Below are 25,211 nucleotides of genomic sequence, written 5' to 3' on the forward strand. Positions count from 1 at the left end.
AGTCTACCAGGTACTGGTGCAACAAATCAGACACACAATTATTAAGTATATGCTCTCTCAGGATTGTGTTATACAGGCTTTCATAATCAGTAACTTTACTGCCATGTAACCACCCCTCCAAGGCCTTCACTGAATGGTCAATGAAATCAACCCAGTCTTGTGAAGACTCCTTTTTGGTCTCTCTGAACTTTATCCTGTACTGTTCAGTGGTTAAGCCATAACCATCCAGGAGTGCATTCTTAAGAACTGTAAAATTATTGGCATCACTTTCTTTCACAGTAAGGAGTCTATCCCTACCCTTTCCACTAAATGATAGCCATAGGATAGCAGCCCACTGCCTTTGAGGGACATCCTGTACAACACAGGCCCTCTCAAGTGCAGCAAACCACTTGTTAATGTCATCCCCCTCCTTATAAGGGGGAACTATCTTGTGCAGATTCCTGGAATCATGTTCTTTTGCAGGATGACTATGGGGAATACTGCTGCTGCCACCATGGGTTTCTAAACCCAACTTCTGTCTTTCCCTCTCTACTTCTAAAGACTGTCTATCCAAATCCAGCTGTTGCTTCTTGAGCTTCAGTCTGGTTTGTTCCACTCTCAATCTATTGAGCTCCCTTTCTAACAATCTGTCATCAGGGTGGGTGGGAGGGACATTTCTAGATACAGAGGTATGATGGGAATGAACAGAAGGAGACCTGTCCCTTACAGAGGGCACCCTAACAGCTTGGCTACCAGTATAATGTGAGAGCACACCATTAGTATGGTGTGATTCAACCTCTGTACCAACTATGCTAGACTGTCTAGTAATGGGCAGGCTGAGAAGTTTCTTTCCTGAACCTTTTCCTGGGGGAGTCCCTGGATCAGATTGAGAACCATTAGCTACTTTTTCTACAGATTGGGCACTTATGGCCTTATCCTGTACTCTAAGCATATTAATTAACAGTTCTAAAGAAGGATTCTTCCCTACACTCAAACCTCTCTCTATGCAGAGACTCCTTGCTCCTTTCCAGCTAAGGTGATCATATGCAAGTTTGGACAGTTCAACATTTTTTCCTGTGCCAGACATTTTTTAGAGAGAGTTAAAGTGATAGAAAAAGAGAAAAAGGTTTTCAGAACTTTTTGGAAAGACAGAAAAAAACTTTTTAAACTTTTAAGAACTTTTTTGAAAGTTTAGAAGTACTTTTCAGCACTTAGAAAAGAGTGAAAAGAGGAAATGCAAAACTTTTTGGCTATGTGTATATACACTGACCTTGTTTTGTATATTTTTCTCTTATGAAAAGTACAATGACAAGAGTGGTAAGTAGTCTCAAGCACTTATCCCACCGCTGCACAACCAATGTAGGAGGCTGGACTGGCTTGTAGTGAGTACCAAGGGGTACTTGCACCTTGCACCAGGCCCAGTTATCCCTTATTAGTGTATAGGGTGTCTAGCAGCTTAGGCTGATAGATAATGGTAGCTTAGCAAAGCAGCTCAGGCTGAACTAGGAGACGTGTGAAGCTACTACAGTACTTCTTAGTGTCATATGCACAATATCATAAGAAAACACAATACACAGTTATACTAAAAATAAAGGTACTTTATTTTTATGACAATATGCCAAAGTATCTTAGAGTGTACCCTCAGTGAGAGGATAGGAAATATACACAAGATATATATACACAATAGCAAAAATATGCAGTATAGTCTTAGAAAACAGTGCAAACAATGTATAGTTACAATAGGATGCAATGGGGAAACATAGGGATAGGGGCAACACAAACCATATACTCCAAAAGTGGAATGTGAACCACGAATGGACCCCAAACCTATGTGACCTTGTAGAGGGTCGCTGGGACTATCAGAAAATAGTGAGAGTTAGAAAAATAACCCTCCCCAAGACCCTGAAAAGTGAGTGCAAAGTGCACCAAAGTTCCCCTAAGGACAAAATAGTCGTGTTAGAGGGAAAATGCAAGGAAAACACAAATCAGCAATGCAACAACGATGGATTCCTGACTGAGGGTACCTGTGGAACAAGGGGACCAAGTCCAAAAGTCACAAGCAGCTCGGAGATGGGCAGATGCCCAAGAAATGCCAGCGGTTGGTGCAAAGAAGCTCTTACTAGGCTGAAGAACTGTGAATACTGCAGGAACGACAAGGGCTAGAGACTTCCCCTTTGGAGGATGGGTCCCCCACGCCTTGGAGAGTCGTGCAGAAGTGTTTTCCCGCCGGATGGACGCCAACAAGCCTTGCTACACGCAAATCGTGCGTTTGGCGTTTTTGGACGCCGCTGGTGCCCAGGAGGGACCAGAAGGTCGCAAATTGGACCTGCAGAGAGAGGGGACGTCGAGCAAGACAAAGAGCCCTCACTGAAGCAGGTAGCACCCGGAGAAGTGCCAGAAACAGGCACTACGAGGATGCGTGAAACGGTGCTCGCCGAAGTTGCACAAAGGAGTCCCACGTCGCCGGAGACCAACTTAGAAAGTCGTGCAATGCAGGTTAGAGTGCCGTGGACCCAGGCTTGGCTGTGCACGAAGGATTTCCGCCGGAAGTGCACAGGGGCCGGAGTAGCTTGCAAAGTCGCGGTTCCCAGCAATGCAGCCCAGCGAGGTGAGGCAAGGACTTACCTCCACCAAACTCGGGCTGAAGAGTCACTGGACTGTGGGAGTCACTTGGACGGTGTCGCTGGATTCGAGGGACCTCGCTCGTCGTGCTGAGAGGAGACCCAAGGGACCGGAGATGCAGCTTTTTGGTGCCTGCGGTTGCAGGGGGAAGATTCCGTCGACCCACGGGAGATTTCTTCGGAGCTTCTGGTGCAGAGAGGAGGCAGACTACCCCCACAGCATGCACAAGCAGGAAAACAGTCGAGAAGGCGGCAGGATCAGCGTTACAGAGTTGCAGTAGTCGTCTTTGCTACTATGTTGCAGGTTTGCAGGCTTCCAGCGCGGTCAGCGGTCGATTCCTTATCAGAAGGTGAAGAGGGAGATGCAGAGGAACTCGGCTGAGCTCATGCATTCGTTATCTAAAGTTTCCCCAGAGACAGAGACCCTAAATAGCCAGAAAAGAGGGTTTGGCTACCTAGGAGAGAGGATAGGCTACTAACACCTGAAGGAGCCTATCAGCAGGAGTCTCTGACGTCACCTGGTGGCACTGGCCACTCAGAGCAGTCCAGTGTGCCAGCAGCACCTCTGTTTCCAAGATGGCAGAGGTCTGGAGCACACTGGAGGAGCTCTGGACACCTCCCAGGGGAGGTGCAGGTCAGGGGAGTGGTCACTCCCCTTTCCTTTGTCCAGTTTCGCGCCAGAGCAGGGGCTAAGGGGTCCCTGAACCGGTGTAGACTGGCTTATGCAGAATTGGGCACATCTGTGCCCAACAAAGCATTTCCAGAGGCTGGGGGAGGCTACTCCTCCCCTGCCTTCACACCATTTTCCAAAGGGAGAGGGTGTCACACCCTCTCTCAGAGGAAGTTCTTTGTTCTGCCATCCTGGGCCAGGCCTGGCTGGACCCCAGGAGGGCAGCTGCCTGTCTGAGGGGTTGGCAGCAGCAGCAGCTGCAGTGAAACCCCAGGAAGGGCAGTTTGGCAGTACCAGGGTCTGTGCTACAGACCACTGGGATCATGGGATTGTGCCAACTATGCCAGGATGGCATAGAGGGGGCAATTCCATGATCATAGACATGTTACATGGCCATATTCGGAGTTACCATGGTGAAGCTACATATAGGTAGTGACCTATATGTAGTGCACGCGTGTAATGGTGTCCCCGCACTCACAAAGTTCAGGGAATTGGCTCTGAACAATGTGGGGGCACCTTGGCTAGTGCCAGGGTGCCCTCACACTAAGTAACTTTGCACCTAACCTTTACCAGGTAAAGGTTAGACATATAGGTGACTTATAAGTTACTTAAGTGCAGTGTAAAATGGCTGTGAAATAACGTGGACGTTATTTCACTCAGGCTGCTGTGGCAGGCCTGTGTAACAATTGTCAGAGCTCCCTATGGGTGGCAAAAGAAATGCTGCAGCCCATAGGGATCTCCTGGAACCCCAATACCCTGGGTACCTCATTACCATATACTAGGGAATTATAAGGGTGTTCCAGTAAGCCAATGTAAATTGGTAAAATTGGTCACTAGCCTGTTAGTGACAATTTGAAAGTAATGAGAGAGCATAACCACTGAGGTTCTGGTTAGCAGAGCCTCAGTGAGACAGTTAGGCACCACACAGGGAACATATACATGCACACCTATGAGCACTGGGGCCCTGTGTGACAGGATCCCAGTGACACATAACAACCATACTGAAAACATAGTGTTTTCACTATGAGCACTGAGGCCTGGCTATCAGGATCCCAGTGAGACAGTGAAAACAGTGACAAACACCCTGACATACACTCACAAACAGGCCAAAAGTGGGGGTAACAAGGCTAGAAAGAGGCTACCTTCTCACAGTGGGCTCTTTGTCTTGCTGATCGCCCCCTCTGTCTCCTCACGCAATTGGCGACATCCTGGTCCCTCCTGGGCCACAGCAGCATCCAAAAACCCTAACTGTGACCCTTGCAGCTAGCAAGGCTTGTTTGCAGTCTTTCTGCACAGAAACACCTCTGCACGACTCTTCACGAAGTGGGACATCCATCCTCCAAAGGGGAAGTTTCTAGCCCTTGTCGTTCTTGCAGAATCCATAGCTTCTACCACCCAGTGGCAGCTTCTTTGCACCCACAGCTGGCATTTCCTGGGCATCTGCCCACTCCCGACTTGATCGTGACTCTTGGACTTGGTCCCCTTGTTCCACAGGTACTCTCGTCAGGAAATCCATTGTTGTTGCATTGCTGGTGTTGGTCTTCCTTGCAGAATTCCCCATCACTACTTCTGTGCTCTTTGGGGAACTTAGGTGCACTTGGCACCCACTTTTCAGGGTCTCGGGGTGGGCTATTTTTCTAACCCTCACTGTTTTCTTACAGTCCCAGCAACCCTCTACAAGGTCACATAGGTTTGGGGTCCATTCGTGGTTCGCATTCCACTTCTAGAGTATATGGTTTGTGTTGCCCCTATCCCTATGTGCCCCCATTGCATTCTATTGTGCCTATACATTGTTTGCACTGTTTTCTATTGCTATTACTGCATATTTTGGTATTGTGTACATATATCTTGTGTATATTTGCTATCCTCATACTGAGGGTACTCACTGAGATACTTTGGCATATTGTCATAAAAATAAAGTACCTTTATTTTTAGTATATCTGTGTATTGTGTTTTCTTATGATATTGTGCAAGTGACACTAGTGGTACTGTAGGAGCTTCACTCGTCTCCTAGTTCAGCCTAAGCTGCTCTGCTAAGCTACCTTTTCTATCAGCCTAACCTGCTAGACACCCCTCTACACTAATAAGGGATACCTGGGCCTGGTGCAAGGTGTAAGTACCTCTTGGTACCCACTACAAGCCAGTCCAGCCTCCTACATTGGTTGTGCAGCGGTGGGATAAGTACTTTGCAACTACTTACCACTTTGTCATCTTGTACTTTTCATAAGAGAAAAATATACAAAACAAGTTCAGTGTATGTACACCTAACCAAAAAGTTTTGCTTTTCTTCTCTCACTTCTTTGCTAAGTGCTGAAAAGTACCTCTAAACTTTCAAAAAGTTCTTAAAAAGTTTCTGTTCTTTAAAAAGTTCTAAAACTTTTTCTTTCTTTTTCTGTCCCTTAAACACTTGTCTATCATGTCTGGTACAGGCCAAACTCTTGATCTGGCCAGCATAGCTTATGACAACCTTAGCTGGAAAGAAGCAAGGAGTCTCTGCATAGATAGAGGTTTAGGGGTAAGGAAGAATCCCTCAAGACAACTGTTGGTTAATATGCTCATTGAACAAGATAAGACCTTAGTTGGCACTTCTGGTGAGAAATTAGCTGATGGTTCCCACTCTGATTCTGGGGCTCCCCCAGTAAAAGGTTTGGAAGGGAACCTTCCCAACCTGCCCATTAGCAGACCACCTAGCATTGCTGGTACTAATGTGAGTTCTCATCACAGTAGGAGTGTTACTTCTGTTAGCCAGGTTGTTAGAGTGCCATCTGTTAGGGACAGGTCTCCCTCTGTTCATTCTCACCATTCTTCTGTGTCAAGACATGCCCAACCCACCCACCCTGATGACAGAGTGTTAGAAAGGGAGCTCAATAGATTGAGAGTGGAAGAATCCAGGCTGAAGCTCAAGAAGTAACAGCTGGATTTAGATAGGCAAGCCTTTGATTTAGAAAAAGAAAGACAGAGGTTGGGGTTAGGACCCCATGGTGGCAGCATCAGTATTCCAAATAGTCATCCTGCAAAAGAGCATGATTCTAGGAATCTGCACAAGATAGTTCCCCCTTACAAGGAGGGGGATGACATTAACAAGTGGTTTGCTGCACTTCAGAGGGCCTGTGTTGTACAAGAGGTCCCTCAAAGGCAGTGGGCTGCTATCCTATGGCTATCTTTCAGTGGAAAGGGTAGGGATAGGCTCCTTACTGTTAAAGAAAGTGATGCCAATTATTTTACAGTTCTTAAGAATGCACTCCTTGATGGTTATGGCTTAACCACTGAACAGTACAGGATCAAGTTCAGAGAAACCAAAAAGGAGTCTTCACAAGACTGGGTAGACTTTGTTGACCATTCAGTGAAGGCCTTGGAGGGGTGGTTACATGGCAGTAAAGTTTCTGACTATGAAAGCCTGTATAACTTAATCCTGAGAGAGCATATTCTTAATAATTGTTTGTCTGATTTGTTACACCACTACCTGGTAGACTGTGATCTGACCTCTCCCCAAGAATTGGGAAAGAAGGCAGACAAATGGGTCAGAACAAGGGTGAACAGAAAAGTTCATATAGGGGGAGACAAGGATGGCAAGAAGAAGGATGGTAAGTCTTCTGACAAGGGTGGGGACAAATCTAAAAATGAGTCTTCATCAGGCCTACAAAAACACTCTGGTGGGGGTGGTGGGCCCAAATCCTCTTCAAATCAAAACAAAGAAAAGAAACCATGGGTCTATTTATGTAAAATAAAAGGCCATTGGACAACTGATCCCAGTTGCCCAAAGAAAAGCACCAAGCCTCCTACCACTACAACCCCTGCTGCTACACCTAGTGCCCCTAGTAATAGCAGTGTTGGTGGGAGCAAACCTACTAATAGCCAATCCAAGGGAGTAGCTGGGCTCACTTTTGCTAAATTAGTTGGGGTTGGTCTTGTTAGGGAGACCACAGAGGCTGTGTTAGTCTCTGAGGGGGCCATTGATGTGGCCACCTCGGTTGCTTGTCCCCTTAATATGGATAAGTACAAGCAACTACCCCTAATAAACGGTGTTGAGGTTCAGGCCTACAGGGACACAGGTGCCAGTGTTACAATGGTAATAGAGAAACTGGTCCACCCTGAACAACACCTACTTGGTCACCAGTACCAAGTGACTGATGCTCATAACAACACTCTTAGCCACATCATGGCTGTTGTGAATCTCAACTGGGGGGGGGGGGGTTACTGGTCCAAAGAAAGTTGTAGTTGCCTCAGATTTACCTGTAGACTGTCTACTAGGGAACGATTTAGAGACATCAGCTTGGGCAGAAGTGGAATTGGAGGCTCATGCAGCAATCCTGGGCATTCCAGGGCATATTTTTGCTTTAACCAGGGCTCAGGCCAAAAAGCAAAAAGGACAGGGTGACTTGGATCCTGGAAGAATGGACCAAGTGCTCCCTAAAGCGTTAGAAAAGGTAAAACACTACCTACTATCCCTCCCTCTACAGTGGATTCAACTTCTGAGGAAGAAGAATTTCCACCCTGTGCAGAACCTATACCAGAGGAGCTGGAGGCAGACACTGCTGAGCTTTTGGGTGAAGGGGGGCCTGCCAGGGAGGAGCTGAGTGTGGCACAGCATACCTGTCCCACACTAGAGGGTCTAAGGCAGCAAGCTGTCAAACAACCAAATGGGGATGTCAGTGACTCTCACAGAGTTTACTGGGTGGACAACCTCTTGTATACTGAGGCAAGGGATCCAAAACCTGGAGCTGCCAGGAGATTGGTGATTCCTCAGCAATACAGAAAGTTCCTCCTAACTCTAGCCCACGACATTCCCTTAGCTGGACATTTGGGGCAAATGAAAACTTGGTACAGGCTTGTCCCCTTGTTTCATTGGCCTAGAATGTCAGAGGACACAAAGGAATTTTGTAAGTCCTGTGAAACCTGTCAAGCCAGTGGCAAGACAGGTGGCACCCCAAAGGTACCCCTTATTCCACGGCCTGTGGTTGGGGTTCCCTTTGAAAGGGCAGGGGTTGACATAGTTGGCCCCCTTGACCCTCCTACTGCTTCAGGCAATAGGTTTATCTTGGTGGTAGTGGACCATGCCACCAGATATCCTGAAGCAATTCCTCTAAGGACCACTACAGCTCATGCAGTGGCAAAGGCCCTCCTGGGAATCTTTTCCAGAGTGGGCTTCCCAAAAGAGGTGCTATCAGACAGAGGAAGCAATTTCATGTCTGCTTACTTAAAGGCCATGTAGAAGGAATGTGGGGTGACATACAAGTTCACCACACCTTATCATCCACAAACAAATGGACTGGTTGAGAAGTTTAATAAAACTCTCAAAGGAATGATAATGGGACTCCCTGAAAAACTCCGCAGGAGATGTGATGTCCTGTTACCTTGCCTTCTTTTTTCTTACAGGGAGGTACCCCAGAAAGGAGTGGGCTTCAGCCCCTTTGAACTCCTATTTGGACACTGTAGGAGGCTGGACTGGCTTGTAATGAGTACCAAGGGGTACTTGCACCTTGCACCAGGCCCAGTTATCCCTTATTAGTGTATAGGGTGTCTAGCAGCTTAGGCTGATAGATAATGGTAGCTTAGCAGAGCAGCTTAGGCTGAACTAGGAGACGTGTGAAGCTACTACAGTACCACTTAGTGTCATATGCACAATATCATAAGAAAACACAATACACAGTTATACTAAAAATAAAGGTACTTTATTTTTATGACAATATGCCAAAGTATCTTAGAGTGTACCCTCAGTGAGAGGATAGGAAATATACACAAGATATATATACACAATAGCAAAAATATGCAGTATAGTCTTAGAAAACAGTGCAAACAATGTATAGTTACAATAGGATGCAATGGGGAAACATAGGGATAGGGGCAACACAAACCATATACTCCAAAAGTGGAATGCGAACCACGAATTAACCCCAAACCTATGTGACCTTGTAGAGGGTCGCTGGGACTATTAGAAAATAGTGAGAGTTAGAAAAATAACCCTCCCCAAGACCCTGAAAAGTGAGTGCAAAGTGCACTAAAGTTCCCCTAAGGACAAAGAAGTCGTGTTAGAGGAATAATGCAGGAAAGACACAAACCAACAATGCAACAACTGTGGATTTCCAATCTGGGGTACCTGTGGAACAAGGGGACCAAGTCCAAAAGTCACAAGCAAGTCGGAGATGGACAGATGCCCAGGAAATGCCAGCTGCGGGTGCAAAGAAGCTTCTACTGGACAGAAGAAGCTGCGGTTTCTGCAGGAACGCAAAGGGCTAGAGACTTTCCCTTTGGAGAACGGATCCCTCTCGCCTTGTAGAGTTGTGCAGAAGTGTTTTCCCACCGAAAGAATGCCAACAAGCCTTGCTAGCTGCAAATCGTGCAGTTAGCGTTTTTGGATGCTGCTGTGGCCCAGGAGGGACCAGGAGGTCGCAAATTGGACCAGGAGGTAGAAGGGACATCGAGCAAGACAAGGAGCCCTCCTAGCAGCAGGTAGCACCTGGAGAAGTGCCAGAAACAGGCACTACGAGGATGCATGAAATGGTGCTCACCCGAAGTCGCACAAAGAAGTCCCACGTCGCCGGAGAACAACTTAGGAGGTCGTGCAATGCAGGTTAGAGTGCCGTGGACCCAGGCTGGACTGTGCACAAAGGATTTCCGCCGGAAGTGCACGGAGGCCGGAGTAGCTGCAAAAGTCACGGTTCCCAGCAATGCAGTCTAGCGAGGTGAGGCAAGGACTTACCTCCACCAAACTTGGACTGAAGAGTCACTGGACTGTGGAGGCCACTTGGACAGAGTTGCTGGATTCGAGGGACCTCGCTCGTCGTGCTGAGAGGAGACCCAAGGGACCGGTAATGCAGCTTTTTGGTGCCTGCGGTTGCAGGGGGAAGATTCCGTCGACCCACGGGAGATTTCTTCGGAGCTTCTAGTGCAGAGAGGAGGCAGACTACCCCCACAGCATGCACCACCAGGAAAACAGTTGAGAAGGCGGCAGGATCAGCGTTACAGAGTTGCAGTAGTCGTCTTTGCTACTATGTTGCAGGTTTGCAGGCTTCCAGCGCGGTCAGCAGTCGATTCCTTGGCAGAAAGTGAAGAGAGAGATGCAGAGGAACTCGGATGAGCTCTTGCATTCGTTATCTAAAGTTTCCCCAGAGACAGAGACCCTAAATAGCCAGAAAAGAGGGTTTGGCTACCTAGGAGAGAGGATAGGCTACTAACACCTGAAGGAGCCTATCAGAAGGAGTCTCTGACGTCACCTGGTGGCACTGGCCACTCAGAGCAGTCCAGTGTGCCAGCAGCACCTCTGTTTCCAAGATGGCAGAGGTCTGGAGCACACTGGAGGAGCTCTGGGCACCTCCCAGGGGAGGTGCAGGTCAGGGGAGTGGTCACTCCCCTTTCCTTTGTCCAGTTTCGTGTCAGAGCAGGGCTAAGGGGTCCCTGAACCGGTGTAGACTGGCTTATGCAGAATTGGGCACATCTGTGCCCAAGAAAGCATTTCCAGAGGCTGGGGGAGGCTACTCCTCCCCTGCCTTCACACCATTTTCCAAAGGGAGAGGGTGTCACACCCTCTCTCAGAGGAAGTTCTTTGTTCTGCCATCCTGGGCCAGGCCTGGCTGGACCCCAGGAGGGCAGATGCCTGTCTGAGGGGTTGGCAGCAGCAGCAGCTGCAGTTAAACCCCAGGAAGGGCAGTTTGGCAGTACCAGGGTCTGTGCTACAGACCACTGGGATCATGGGATTGTGCCAACTATGCCAGGATGGCATAGAGGGGGCAATTCCATGATCATAGACATGTTACATGGCCATATTCGGAGTTACCATTGTGAAGCTACATATAGGTAGTGACCTATATGTAGTGCACGCATGTAATGGTGTCCCCGCACTCACAAAGTCCGGGGAATTGGCCCTGAACAATGTGGGGGCACCTTGGCTAGTGCCAGGGTGCCCACACACTAAGTAACTTTGCACCTAACCTTTACCAGGTAAAGTTAGACATATAGGTGACTTATAAGTTACTTAAGTGCAGTGTAAAATGGCTGTGAAATAACGTGGACGTTATTTCACTCAGGCTGCAGTGGCAGGCCAGTGTAAGAATTGTCAGAGCTCACTATGGGTGGCAAAAGAAATGCTGCAGCCCATAGGGATCTCCTGGAACCCCAATACCCTGGGTACCTCAGTACCATATACTAGGGAATTATAAGGGTGTTCCAGTAAGCCAATGTAAATTGGTAAAAATGGTCACTAGCCTGTTAGTGACAATTTGGAAAGAAATGAGAGAGCATAACCACTGAGGTTCTGATTAGCAGAGCCTCAGTGAGACAGTTAGTCACTACAAAGGTAACACATTCAGGCACACTTATGAGCACTGGGGCCCTGGTGAACAGGGTCCCAGTGACACATACAACTAAAACAACATATATACAGTGAAAAATGGGGGTAACATGCCAGGCAAGATGGTACTTTCCTACAGTCACCCTGTAAGAGGTCCTCTAACACTTGTGAAGGAGGGTTGGGAACAACCTTTAAAAGCTCCAAAGCAAGACATAGTGGACTATGTACTTGGCCTAAGGTCTAGGATGGCTGAGTACATGAAAAAGGCCAGTAAAAACCTTCAGGCCAGCCAAGAGCTCCAAAATCAATGGCATGACCAGAAGGCTGTTCTGATTCAGTACCAACCAGAGCAGAAATTGTGGGTCTTGGAGCCTGTGGCCCCAAGAGCACTCCAAGACAAATGGAGTGGACCCCACATTATTGTCGAGAAAAAGGGTGAAGTCACCTACTTAGTTGACTTAGGCACTGCCAGGAGTCCCCTTAGGGTGCTCCATGTCAATCGCCTGAAACCCTACTATGACAGGGCTGATCTCACCCTGCTCATGGCAACAGATGAGGGACAGGAAGAAGAGAGTGACCCTCTCCCTGATCTCTTCTCTTCCACAGAACAAGATGCTCTAGTGAAAGGTGTAGTTTTGTCAGATTGTCTTACTGCTGAGCAGAAAGACCACTGCATAAATCTCCTGGGTCAGTTTTCTGAACTCTTTTCTACTGTGCCAGGCACCACTTCTTGGTGTGAGCACACTATAGATACTGGAGACAGCTTGCCTGTCAAAAGTAAAATCTATAGGCAGCCTGACCATGTCAGAGACTGCATAAAACAAGAGGTGCAGAAAATGCTTGAACTGGGAGTGGTTGAGCACTCTGAAAGTCCATGGGCCTCTCCTGTGGTACTTGTACCAAATCCTCATTCCAAAGATGTTAAAAGGGAAATGAGATTTTGTGTTGACTACAGAGGTCTCAACCAGGTAACCAAAACTGATGCTCACCCTATACCCAGGGCAGATGAGCTAATAGATACACTGGCATCTGCCAAGTATCTAAGCACCTTTGATTTGACTGCAGGGTATTGGCAGATCAAGTTATCAGAGGATGCAAAAGCAAAAACTGCATTTTTAACCATTGGAGGGCACTACCAATTCACAGTAATGCCTTTTGGTTTGAAAAATGCACCTTCCACTTTTCAAAGGTTGGTGAACACAGTCCTGCAAGGGCTGGAAGCTTTTAGTGCAGCATATCTAGATGATATAGCTGTCTTTAGCTCCAGGTGGGATGATCACCTGGTCCTCCTATGGAAAGTTTTGGAGGCCCTGCAAAAGGCAGGCCTCACTATCAAGGCTTCAAAGTGCCAGATAGGGCAGGGGAAAGTGGTTTATCTGCGACACCTGGTAGGTGGAGAACAGATTGCACCACTTCAGGGGTAAATCCAAACTATTATAGATTGGGTTCCCCCTACAACTCAGACTCAGGTGAGAGCCTTTTTAGGCCTCACTGGGTACTACAGGAGTTTCATAAAGAACTATGGCTCCAAAGCAGCCCCTCTTAATGACCTCACATCTAAGAAATGCCTAAAAAGGTATTATGGACAGCAAACTGTCAGAAAGCTTTTCAGGAGCTGAAGCTGGCCATGTGATCTGCACCTGTCCTGAAAAGCCCCTGTTACTCCAAAAAATTCATTGTCCAAACTGATGCATCTGATTTAGGGGTAGGGGCAGTCTTATCACAACTTAATTCTGAGGGCCAGGATCAACCTGTTGCTTTTATCAGCAGGAGGTTGACCCCTAGAGAAAAGCGTTGGTCTGCCAGAGAGAGGGAGGCCTTTGCTGTGGTCTGGGCACTGAAGAAGTTGAGGCCATACCTGTTTGGCACTCACTTCATTGTTCAGACAGACCACAAACCTCTACTTTGGCTAAAACAAATGAAAGGTGAAAACCCTAAATTGTTGAGGTGGTCCATATCCCTACAGGGAATGGACTATACAGTGGAACATAGACCTGGGAGTACCTACTCCAATGCAGATGGACTCTCCAGATATTTCCACTTAGACAATGAAGACTCATTAGGGCATGGCTAGTCTTATTGTCCTTCTTTTGGGGGAGTGGGGGTTGTGTAGGAAAGTACCTTCTTGCCTGGCATGTTACCCCCATATTTCACTGTATATATGTTGTTTTAGTTGTATGTGTCACTGGGACCCTGCCAGCCAGGGCCCCAGTGCTGATAAGTGTGCCCTGTATGTGTTACCTGTGTTATGACTAACTGTCTCACTGAGGCTCTGCTATCTAGAACCTCAGTGGTTATGCTCTCTCATTTCTTTCCAAATTGTCACTAACAGGCTAGAGACCAATTGCACCAATTTACATTGGCATACTGGAACACCCTTATAATTCCCTAGTATATGGTACTGAGGTACCCAGGGTATTGGGGTTCCAGGAGATCTCTATGGGCGGCAGCATTTCTTTTGCCACCCATAGGGAGCTCTGACAATTCTTACACAGGCCTGCCCTTGCAGCCTGAGTGAAATAACGTCCACGTTATTTCACAGCCATTTACCACTGCACTTAAGTAACTTATAAGTCACCTATATGTCTAACCTTTACCTGGTAAAGGTTGGGTGCTAAGTTACTTAGTGTGTGGGCACCCTGGCACTAGCCAAGGTGCTCCCACATTGTTCAGGGCAAATTCCTCGGACTTTGTGAGTGCGGGGACACCATTACACATGTGCACTATACATATGTCACAACATATGTATAGCGTCACAATGGTAACTCCGAACATGGCCATGTAACATGTCTAGGATCATGGAATTGTCACCCCAATGCCATTCTGGCATTGGGGAGACAATTCCATGATCCCCCGAGTCTCTAGCTCAGACCCGGGTACTGCCAAACTACCTTTCCCGGGGTTTCACTGCAGCTGCTGCTGCTGCCAACCCCTCAGACAGGTTTCTGCCCTCCTGGGGTCCAGCCAGGCTTGGCCCAGGAAGACAGAACAAAGGACTTCCTCAGAGAGAGGGTGTTACACCCTCTCCCTTTGGAAAAAGGTGTTAGGGCTTGGGAGGAGTAGCCTCCCCCAGCCTCTGGAAATGCTTTGATGGGCACAGATGGTCTCTGCATAAGCCAGTCTACACCGGTTCAGGGATCCCCCAGCCCTGCTCTGGCGCGAAACTGGACAAAGGAAAGGGGAGTGACCACTCCCCTGACCTGCACCTCCCCTGGGAGGTGCCCAGAGCTCCTCCAGTGTGCTCCAGACCTCTGCCATCTTGGAAACAGAGGTGCTGCTGGCACACTGGACTGCTCTGAGTGGCCAGTGCCAGCAGGTGACGTCAGAGATTCCTTCTGATAGGCTCCTTCAGGTGTTGCTAGCCTATCCTCTCTCCTAGGTAGCCAAACCTCCTTTTCTGGCTATTTAGGGTCTCTGCTTTGGGGAATTCTTTAGATAACGAATGCAAGAGCTCATCAGAGTTCCTCTGCATCTCTCTCTTCACCTTCTGCCAAGGAACCGACTGCTGATCGCGCTTCAAACCTGCGAAACTGCAACAAAGTAGCAAAGACGACTACTGCGACCTTGTAACGCTGATCCTCCCGCCTTCTCGACTGTTTTCCTGGTGGTGCATGCTGTGGGGGTAGTCTGCCTGCTCTCTGCACTAGAAGCTCCGAAGAAATCTCCCGTGGGTCGACAGAATCTTCCCCCTGCAACCGCAGGCACCAGAGAACTGCATCACCGGTCCTCTGGGTCTCCTCTCAGCACGACGAGCGAGGTCCCTTGAACTCAGCAACTCTGTCCAAGTGACTCCCACAGTCCAGTGACTCTTCAGTCCAAGTTTGGTGGAGTTAAGTCCTTGCCTCCCCACGCTAGACTGCATTGCTGGGATCTGCGTGTTTTGCAGCTACTCCAGCTCCTGTGCACTCTTCCAGGATTTCCTTTGTGCACAGTCAAGCCTGGGTCCCTGGCACTCTAACCTGCAGTGCACGACCTCCTGAGTTGTCCTCCGGCGTGGTGGGACCCTCTTTTGTGACTTCGGGTGAGCTCCGGTTCACTCCACTTTGTAGTGCCTGTTCTGGCACTTCTCCGGGTGCTGCTTGCTTCTGAGTGGGCTGTTTGTCTTGCTGGATGCCCCCTCTGTCTCCTCACACAATTGGCGACATCCTGGTCCCTCCTGGGCCACAGCAGCATCCAAAAACCCTAACTGTGACCCTTGCAGCTAGCAAGGCTTGTTTGCGGTCTTTCTGCACGGAAACACCTCTGCACAACTCTTCACGACGTGCGACATCCATTCTCCAAAGGGGAAGTTTCTAGCCCTTGTCGTTCTTGCAGAATCCACAGCTTCTACCATCTGGTGGCAGCTTCTTTGCACCCACAGCTGGCATTTCCTGGGCATCTGCCCACTCCCGACTTGATCGTGACTCTTGGACTTGGTCCCCTTGTTCCACAGGTACTCTTGTCAGGAAATCCATCGTTGTTGCATTGCTGGTGTTGGTCTTCCTTGCAGAATTCCCCTATCACTACTTATGTGCTCTTTGGGGAACTTAGGTGCACTTGGCACCCACTTTTCAGGGTCTTGGGGTGGGCTATTTTTCTAACCCTCACTGTTTTCTTACAGTCCCAGCAACCCTCTACAAGGTCACATAGGTTTGGGGTCCATTTGTGGTTCGCATTTCACTTCTAGAGTATATAGTTTGTGTTGCCCCTATCCCTATGTGACCCCATTGCATTCTATTGTGACTATACATTGTTTGCACTGTTTTCTATTGCTATTACTGCATATTTTGGTATTGTGTACATATATCTTGTGTATATTTGCTATCCTCATACTGAGGGTACTCACTGAGATACTTTGGCATATTGTCATAAAAATAAAGTACCTTTATTTTTAGTATATCTGTGTATTGTGTTTTCTTATGATATTGTGCAAGTGACACTAGTGGTACTGTAGGAGCTTCACTCGTCTCCTAGTTCAGCCTAAGCTGCTCTGCTAAGCTACCTTTTCTATCAGCCTAAGCTGCTAGACACCCCTCTACACTAATAAGGGATACCTGGGCCTGGTGCAAGGTGTAAGTACCTCTTGGTACCCACTACAAGCTAGTCCAGCCTCCTACAAGGTGTAATCACACTAGTTTGAGAGTGAAGAAGTGCTGTAGGGGAAGTGTAATCACACTTGATTGAGAGTGAAGAAGTCCTGTAGGATCAGGTGTAATCACACTAGTTTGAGAGTTAAGAAGTGATGTATAGGAGGTGTAATCACACTAGATTGAGAGTGGAGAAGTGCTGTAGAGGAGGTGTAATCACACTAGATTGAGAGTTAGGAAGTGCTGTAGGGAGGGTGTAATCACACTGGATTAAGAGTGAATATCGAGAGTTAATAAGTGCTGTAGGGCAAGTGTAATGACACTTGATTGAGAGTGAAGTGTTGTAGGAGGAGGTGTCATCACACTTGATTGAGAGTGAAGAAGTGCTGTAAAGGAGGTTTAATCACACTGGATTGAGGGTGAAGAAGTGTTGTACAGGATGTGTAATCACACTCGGTTGAGAGTGAAGAATTGCTGTAGGGGGAGGTGTAATCACACTGGATTGAGAGTGGAGAAGTGCTGTAGGAGGAGGTGTCATCACACATGATTGAGAATGAAGAAGTGCTGTAGAGGAGGTATGATCACACTAGCTTGAGAGTGAAGAAGTGCCGTAGAGGAGCTGTAATCACACCGGTTTGAGAGTGAAGAAATGCTGTAGGAGAGGTGTAAGCACACTAGATTGAGAGTGAAGAAGTCCTGTAGGAGGAGGTGTCATCACACTAGATTAAGAGTTAAGAAGTGATGTAGAGGAGGTGGAATCACACTAGATTGAGAGTGAAGAAGTGCTGTAGAGGAGGTGTAATCACACTAGATTGAGAGTGAAGAAGTGCTGTAGGGGAGGAGTAATCACACTAGATTGAGAGTAAATATTGAGAGTGAAGAAGTGCTGTAGGGAAGGTGTAATCACACTAGATTGAGAGTGAAGTAGTGCTGTAGGGGATGTGTAATCTCACTAGATTGAGAGTGAATATTGAGAGTGAAGAAGTGCTGTAGGGGAGGTGTAATCACACTAGATTGAGTGAAGAAGTGCCGTCGGAGGGGGTGTCATCACACTAGATTGAGAGTGAAGAAGTGCTGTAGAGGATGTGTAATCACACTAGATTGAGAGTGAAGAATTCCTGTAGGAGGAGGTGTCATCACACTTGATTGAGAGTGAAGAAGTGCTGTAGAGGAGGTGTGATCACACTAGATTGAGAGTGAATATTGAGAGTGAAGAAGTACTGTAGAGGAGGTGTAATCACACTGGATTTAGAGTGAAGAAGTGCTGTAGAGGAGGTGTAATCACATTAGATTGAGAGTTAGGAAGTGCTATAGGGAAGGTGTAATCACACTGGATTGAGAGTTAATAAGTGCTGTAGAGGAGGTGTAATCACACTAGATTGAGAGTGAATATTGAGAGTGAAGAAGTGCTGTAGGGGAGGTGTAATCACACTAGATTGAGAGTGAAGTATTGCTGTAGGGGAGGTGTAATCACACTAGATTGAGAGTGAAGAAGTGTTGTAGGAGGAGAAGTCATCACACTTGATTGAGAGTGAAGAAGTGCTGTAGAGGAGGTGTGATCACACTGGATTGAGAGTGAAGAAGTGCTGTAGGGGAGGTTTAATGACACTGGATTGAGATTGAAGATGTGTTGTAGAGGAGGTGCAATCACACTAGATTGAGAGTGAAGAAGTGCTGTGGAGGAGGTGTAATCACACCGGATTGAGGGTGAAGAAGTCCTGTAGGGGAGTTGCAATCACACTAGATTGAGAGTGAAGAAGTGCTGTAGGAGAGGTGTAATCACACTGGATTGAGAGTGAAGAAGTGCTGTAGGGGAGGTGTAATCACACTGGATTGAGAGTGCAGCAGTGCTGTAGAGGGGGTGTAATCACACTGGATTGAGAGTGAAGAAGTGCTGTAGAGGATGTGTAATCACACTAGATTGAGAGTGAAGAAGTCCTGTAGGAGGAGGTGTCATCACACTTGAGTGAGAGTGAAGAAGTACTGTAGAGGAGGTGTAATCACACCGGATTGAGAGTGAAGAAGTGCTGTAGGGGAGGTGTAATCACATTAGATTGAGAGTGAATATTGAGAGTAAAGAAGTGCTGTAGGGGAGGTATAATCACACTGGATTGAGAGTGAAGAAGTGCTGTAGGGGAGGTGTACTCACACTAGATTGAGAGTGAAGAAGTCCTGTAGGATCAGGTGTAATCACACTAGTTTGAGAGTTAAGAAGTGATGTATAGGAGGTGTAATCACACTAGATTGAGAGTGGAGAAGTGCTGTAGAGGAGGTGTAATCACACTAGATTGAGAGTTAGGAAGTGCTGTAGGGAAGGTGTAATCACACTGGATTAAGAGTGACTATTGAGAGTTAATAAGTGCTGTAGGGCAGGTGTAATGACACTAGATTGAGAGTGAAGTGTTGTAGGAGGAGGTGTAATCACACCGGATTGAGAGTGAAGAAGTGCTGTAAAGGAGGTGTGATCACACTAGATTGAGGGTTAAGAAGGGTTGTAGAGGAGGTGTAATCACACCGGATTGAGAGTGAAGAAGTGCTGTAGGGGAGGTTTAATCACACTGGATTGAGGGTGAAGAAGTGCTGTAGGGGGAGGTGTAATCCCAGTAGATTGAGAGTGAAGAAGTGCTGTAGGAGGAGGTGTAATCACACTGGATTGAGAGTGGAGAAGTGCTGAAGGAGGAGGTGTAATCACACTAGATTGAGAGAGAAGAGGAGGAGGTGTAATCACACTAGATTGAGAGTGGATAAGTGCTGTAGAGGAGGTGTGGTTTCAGTGCATAGTTGACACAGGTTTAGTTGGCAGTACATTGTTAAGCCTCAGAGCCCTGGGTGGCCCTGAGATGGTGGATGGGAAGTGCTGTACCGTGCAGTAGTTTTTGTTGAGTTTGGACTCCACAGCAGTCAGGTGTGGTGGTGTGGTCCTTACCTGTGCAGTTCACGGCTGCAAACCTCCCGTCATAACAAAAGCGCTGTATCCTGGTGCTGTGTGGACACTGCCACAGGCTGCCTTCATCTCCTCTGCACTGGACATCAGTAATCGCAACTAGATCAATCATTGCTGCCCCGAAGGCTGAGGCTGGAGGGACTGAATAGGGAACTCCACATCCCAGCTCCTGGCACACCACAGCAGCATCCTGCAGGTCCCATTGGCTGTCACAGACTCTTTTCCATGTACCAAACACCGACACCTGTACAACCCCAGCACAGGGGGCTTTGGAGCCTGTCAGTCGAACACGAGCGTTGTAGGCTTCAAAGAAACAGAATATATTTATAGTTACACATTAATGTTATTTATTCCCTGTTTTCATTAATATTGTTCCACTGACTGCCAAGAATAGAGGAACACAGCGACAGAGACAGGACAAGAAAGCGGTGTTAATCGCTCTTACGCAGACTTTGATTTCTTCTGAGGTCAGAGGTCAGCTCCCATCATCCTGTTCTTTGTTAATAAATGCCTCTAAAGTGTTCACACCTCAATCTCGTTACATATAATTGAGTATAAAGCACATGATGGGCAACAACCACACAACAGATTAGTCTCGCAGGATTTGTGGCATAATCCTGCACTCAGTGGGACTTCAGTGGTGACAAGTAGATTTCATTCACACACTGACTTCCCATGCATTCTTGGGCAGACAGTGGTCTGAGGCTGGCGGATGGATATTCTGGCTTCTCTCCAAGATTGTACCTTGTCCTTGTCACTGGTTGAAAATCTGCCACATTTACACATTTGAGTTTTATTAACGCGTCAGCAGCTATTGTTCTGGGTCAAGTTGTCCTGGGCAGAGGATTTTACCTGATTCTTCCATTTCCAATCAACCATTTTCAGTGCATCAGGCAAGACGATACAAGAATTATGCAAATAAAATATAAAAATGTGCAACACAAAACATAAAATTGTAGGAATTTCTGACACAGAACTTTTAAAAACGAAAGTCAAGGAGAGGGGTTGGGATATTCACAGGACTTAAACTGCTGTCACACACATTAGAGTGGCATTGAGAGGAAAGCAAGAAAAAGTAAGTATGTTGACAAGAAGAGTGGGGGATGCACTTTAAAAAATACTTTTCAAGTGGAGAAAAAACTTAACCAATGGAATGGGATGGATATGATAACCCCATATTGAACTTGGCCCTTTCTGCAGGGTCATCTCCACATTTGGTGCCTTCACCCTCCTGTTTTCTGAACCCATTTTTGTTGTTTTTAGGACTCTCCCTCTGCTAACCAGTGCTAAAGTGCTTCTGCTCTCTTCCTTTAAACATGGTGGAATTTGCTCACAACCAATTGGCATTTTTAATTTACTTATAGGTCCCTAGTAAAGTACCACTGCATGTACTCAGGGCCTGTAAATTAAATGCTGCTAGTGGGCCAGAAGCGCATGAGAGACTTTTTCCACATGATGTTGGGCTGCCCGGTCAATGATACTGGCTGAACATAATCAGGACCTTCTTGAAGGTGCTGGGCCTGACATTGAGGCCTCCCCAAAAATTGCCCTGCTTGGTCTCCTGGACAACCTGGCTAGCCAAAGGGGTGACAGACCTCCGGTAGGTCTGGGAACTCTACTGGCAAAATGGGGCCTCACCAAGCATGAGAAGGTGCCAGATGCCCCCCCACTCTTTCCCTCCAACCGAGGAAATGGAGAACAGGTATAGTCAGATGTGTGAAATTAGAAGAGCCCATCTACTTAGCACATAGATGCCCCAAGAAACATTCCAAAATTTGAGGGAAATGGTGGAAATACCACAGAGTCAGCTTGGGGAGCGCCTAAGATGAGGGAAGAGGTTCCACACAGAGGAGAGATTTACTGTAACTGGCCCCTGGGGGGCCCTTTTAGGGGCTGCAAAGTGTGTTCGTTTCCTGTGCTGATGTTACCAAAAGGAATAAAATGTAAAAAAAAAAAAAAAAAGTCTGACTACTTTGTGCCAAACTACTAGAGCGTTAAGCACAGGTTTATTTAGGATTTATTTGTGACTTCACCTGACAAGAATTGTGGTAGCTGCTTGAGTAGGGTTTCACCCCCCACAACCAGTAACCCAATTTCCCACATCTGAGGAGATATATTATAGAGATGGAATGTGCCTATGTGTACCGTCCTTGCAAAGACAGAGATGGAGATTTGTGAGGGTACGTTGTAAGTTCTAGCTCGCCAGCTCACTCTACTAAACAAGCAGACAATTCCTCCCTGAAGGTGATCGCTCAATAGCTGTGTAGCCTGTTTGTCAGTGTGTTTGACTGTGTCTACTGGGATCCTGCTACCCAGGCAGCCTGGCGGTGTAGACGGTTTGACCATGGCAGCTCCGACACGGTCATAATGTCACAGCCGGATCACCACTTTGGCGGCAGTCTGACCGCGACTGTGACCCGGGCGGTCTAGTGACCACCAGGGTCATAATGACCCCCTTGGTCTCTAATGGTATTTTTGGTATTGTGTCACTAAATTAAAGTACCTTTATTTTTCTAACACTGGGTATTTTCTTTCATGTGTGTGAGTACTGTGTGACTACAGTGGTATTGAATGAGGTTTGCAAGTCTCCTAGTTAAGCCTTGGCTGCTCATCCACTCTACCACTAGAGAGCTTCTAGACACTTCCTACATTTCACTAATAAGGGATAACTGGACCTGGTATATGGTGTAAGTACCTTAGGTACCCACTACAAACCAGGCCAGCATCTTACATTGATGGCAGCGGTGGGATAAGTACTTGCAATTGCCTTATCACTATGTCACTGGTGCTTTACACAGGAAAGATTACTCTGATACCTAGAGCTATACACTATACCTAGTGCAAAAACACAAAACGTTTTTTTTCTCTCTTGTTAGGTAGAGTAGGTTACCTCACTTACACTACATTAACACTCATACCACACCATGTCGACAGCTGAACTTAACTCTGAGGTAGTAAACCCTCAATATGAGGACCTCACCTTTAAGAAGTTAAGGGAGATATGTTCAAAGAGGAAGCTAGGGGTGGGGAAGAACCCAAGCAGGGAGTTCCTATTGAACCTCCTTCTCCAGGCTGAACAGGACGAGACTGGTAGTGAGGAGGAGGAGGAGGAGGAACGTTCTACAACCTTAGAGATAGAAAAGGATCTTCCATCTCCAGGGGAGGGTCTTTCCAAGGATGGAGTACCTAGCAAACCCTCTAGTGTTTCGGGGAGCGGGAGGGGTAGTCACACAAGCAGGGCTCCCTTCACTTCCAAAAGGCAGGTAGTCAGGGTTACTAAGCCTAGGGAAAGATCTGCTTCTGCACATTCCCATATCACCGCAGTTTCTGAGGGATCCCATGGTTCCACTCCAGGTGAATGCTCCTTAGATAGAGAGCTCAGAAAGCTGAGGGTGGAGGAGGCCAGGCTGAGGCTGCAGCAGCAACAGCTAGCCCCAGATAGGGAGGCCTTAGCTGTGGAAAGGGAAAGGCAGGGGTTGGGTTAGCACCCCATGGTGGCCGCCGCAGTTTCAGGAGTTAGGGAGAACACCTTTGACTCCAGAAACGTACACAAGATTGTTCCCCCATACAAGGTGGAGGATGACATTCACAAGTGGTTTTCTGCACTTGAGAGGGCCTACAAAGTTCAGAGGGTCCCTCATAGGCAGCGGGCTGCTATTCTGTGGTTGTCCTTTTCTGACGAGGGGAGGGATAGACTTCTCACTGTCAGAGAAGAAGACTCAGACAACTACAGCATTCTTAAGAATGCACTCTTGGATGGGTTTGGCTTAACCACTGAAAAATACAGGATGAAGTTCAGAGATACCAGAAAAGAGTCTTCACAAGATTGGATAGACTTTGTGGACTGTTCTGTGAAGGCTTTAGAAGGTTGGTTACATGGCAGCAAAGTGTCTGACTCTGAGGGTCTATATAATCTAATTCCGAGAGAGCAAATTTTGAATAGCTGTGTATCTGAGTTGTTACACCAATAATTGGTAGACTCAGATCTGACTTCTCCCCAAGAATAGGGAAAGAAGGCTGACAAATGGGTCAGAACACGGGTGAGCAGAAAAGCTCATACAGGAGGTGACAAAGAAAAGAAGAAGGATGGTAAGTCTGGTGAAAAGGCTGGGGAGAAAGAAAAAAGTAAGGATTCCCAGTCCGTTTCAAACAACACCTCTGGGGGTGGTACTAATACCTTTTCCTCTTCTTCGCAAAATAAAAAGCCCTGGTGGTATGTGTGCAGAAATAAAGGCCATAGTCCAGGGGACACATCCTGTCCAGGTAATGCCCCTGGGCCTACTGCCACTACTACACCCGCCTCCACATCTAGTGCCCCTAGTAGTAGTGGTAATAGTAGTGGGACTACTGGCAATAGTCAAATCAAAGGTGTGGTCGGGTTCACTTTTGGGGCAATCATAGAAACTGGGGTAGGTGATGAAACCCCCAAGACAGTTTCTGTCTCACCTGGTGGCACTGGCTGTAGGAAAGTACCATCTTGCCTGGCATGTTACCCCCATTTTTCACTGTATATATGTTGTTTTAGTTGTATGTGTCACTGGGACCCTGGTAACCCAGGGCCCCAGTGCTCATAAGTGTGCCTGAATGTGTTACCTGTGTAGTGACTAACTGTCTCACTGAGGCTCTGCTAATCAGAACCTCAGTGGTTATGCTCTCTCATTTCTTTCCAAATTGTCACTAACAGGCTAGTGACCATTTTTACCAATTTACATTGGCTTACTGGAACACCCTTATAATTCCCTAGTATATGGTACTGAGGTACCCAGGGTATTGGGGTTCCAGGAGATCCCTATGGGCTGCAGCATTTCTTTTGCCACCCATAGGGAGCTCTGACAATTCTTACACAGGCCTGCCACTGCAGCCTGAGTGAAATAACGTCCACGTTATTTCACAGCCATTTTACACTGCACTTAAGTAACTTATAAGTCACCTATATGTCTAACCTTTACCTGGTAAAGGTTAGGTGCAAAGTTACTTAGTGTGAGGGCACCCTGGCACTAGCCAAGGTGCCCCCACATTGTTCAGAGCCAATTCACTGAACTTTGTGAGTGCGGGGACACCATTACACGCGTGCACTACATATAGGTCACTACCTATATGTAGCTTCACCATGGTAACTCCGAATATGGCCATGTAACATGTCTATGATCATGGAATTGCCCCCTCTATGCCATCCTGGCATTGTTGGTACAATTCCATGATCCCAGTGGTCTGTAGCACAGACCCTGGTACTGCCAGACTGCCCTTCCTGGGGTTTCACTGCAGCTGCTGCTGCTGCCAACCCCTCAGACAGGCAGCTGCCCTCCTGGGGTCCAGCCAGGCCTGGCCCAGGATGGCAGAACAAAGAACTTCCTCTGAGAGAGGGTGTGACACCCTCTCCCTTTGGAAAATGGTGTGAAGGCAGGGGAGGAGTAGCCTCCCCCAGCCTCTGGAAATGCTTTGTTGGGCACAGATGTGCCCAATTCTGCATAAGCCAGTCTACACCGGTTCAGGGACCCCTTAGCCCCTGCTCTAGCGCGAAACTGGACAAAGGAAAGGGGAGTGACCACTCCCCTGACCTGCACCTCCCCTGGGAGGTGTCCAGAGCTCCTCCAGTTTGCTCCAGACCTCTGCCATCTTGGAAACAGAGGTGCTGCTGGCACAC

General features: G+C 47.4%; 1 protein-coding gene across 3 annotated transcripts in view; it reads right to left on the reverse strand.

The window, feature by feature from the left end:
- LOC138287233 (CD5 antigen-like) overlaps nt 1–25,211 on the reverse strand; it is a 279,649-nt gene that overhangs the window by 161,045 nt on the left and 93,393 nt on the right. For all 3 annotated transcript variants that reach the window (XM_069227587.1, XM_069227586.1, XM_069227585.1), the window contains exon 3: nt 19,550–19,870. In XM_069227587.1, coding sequence (XP_069083688.1) covers nt 19,550–19,870 — 321 coding nt within the window. The remainder of the gene's footprint in view (nt 1–19,549; nt 19,871–25,211) is intronic.

This window comes from Pleurodeles waltl, chromosome 4_1 (assembly GCF_031143425.1).
Source record: "Pleurodeles waltl isolate 20211129_DDA chromosome 4_1, aPleWal1.hap1.20221129, whole genome shotgun sequence".
NCBI classification, from domain to species: domain Eukaryota; kingdom Metazoa; phylum Chordata; class Amphibia; order Caudata; family Salamandridae; genus Pleurodeles; species Pleurodeles waltl.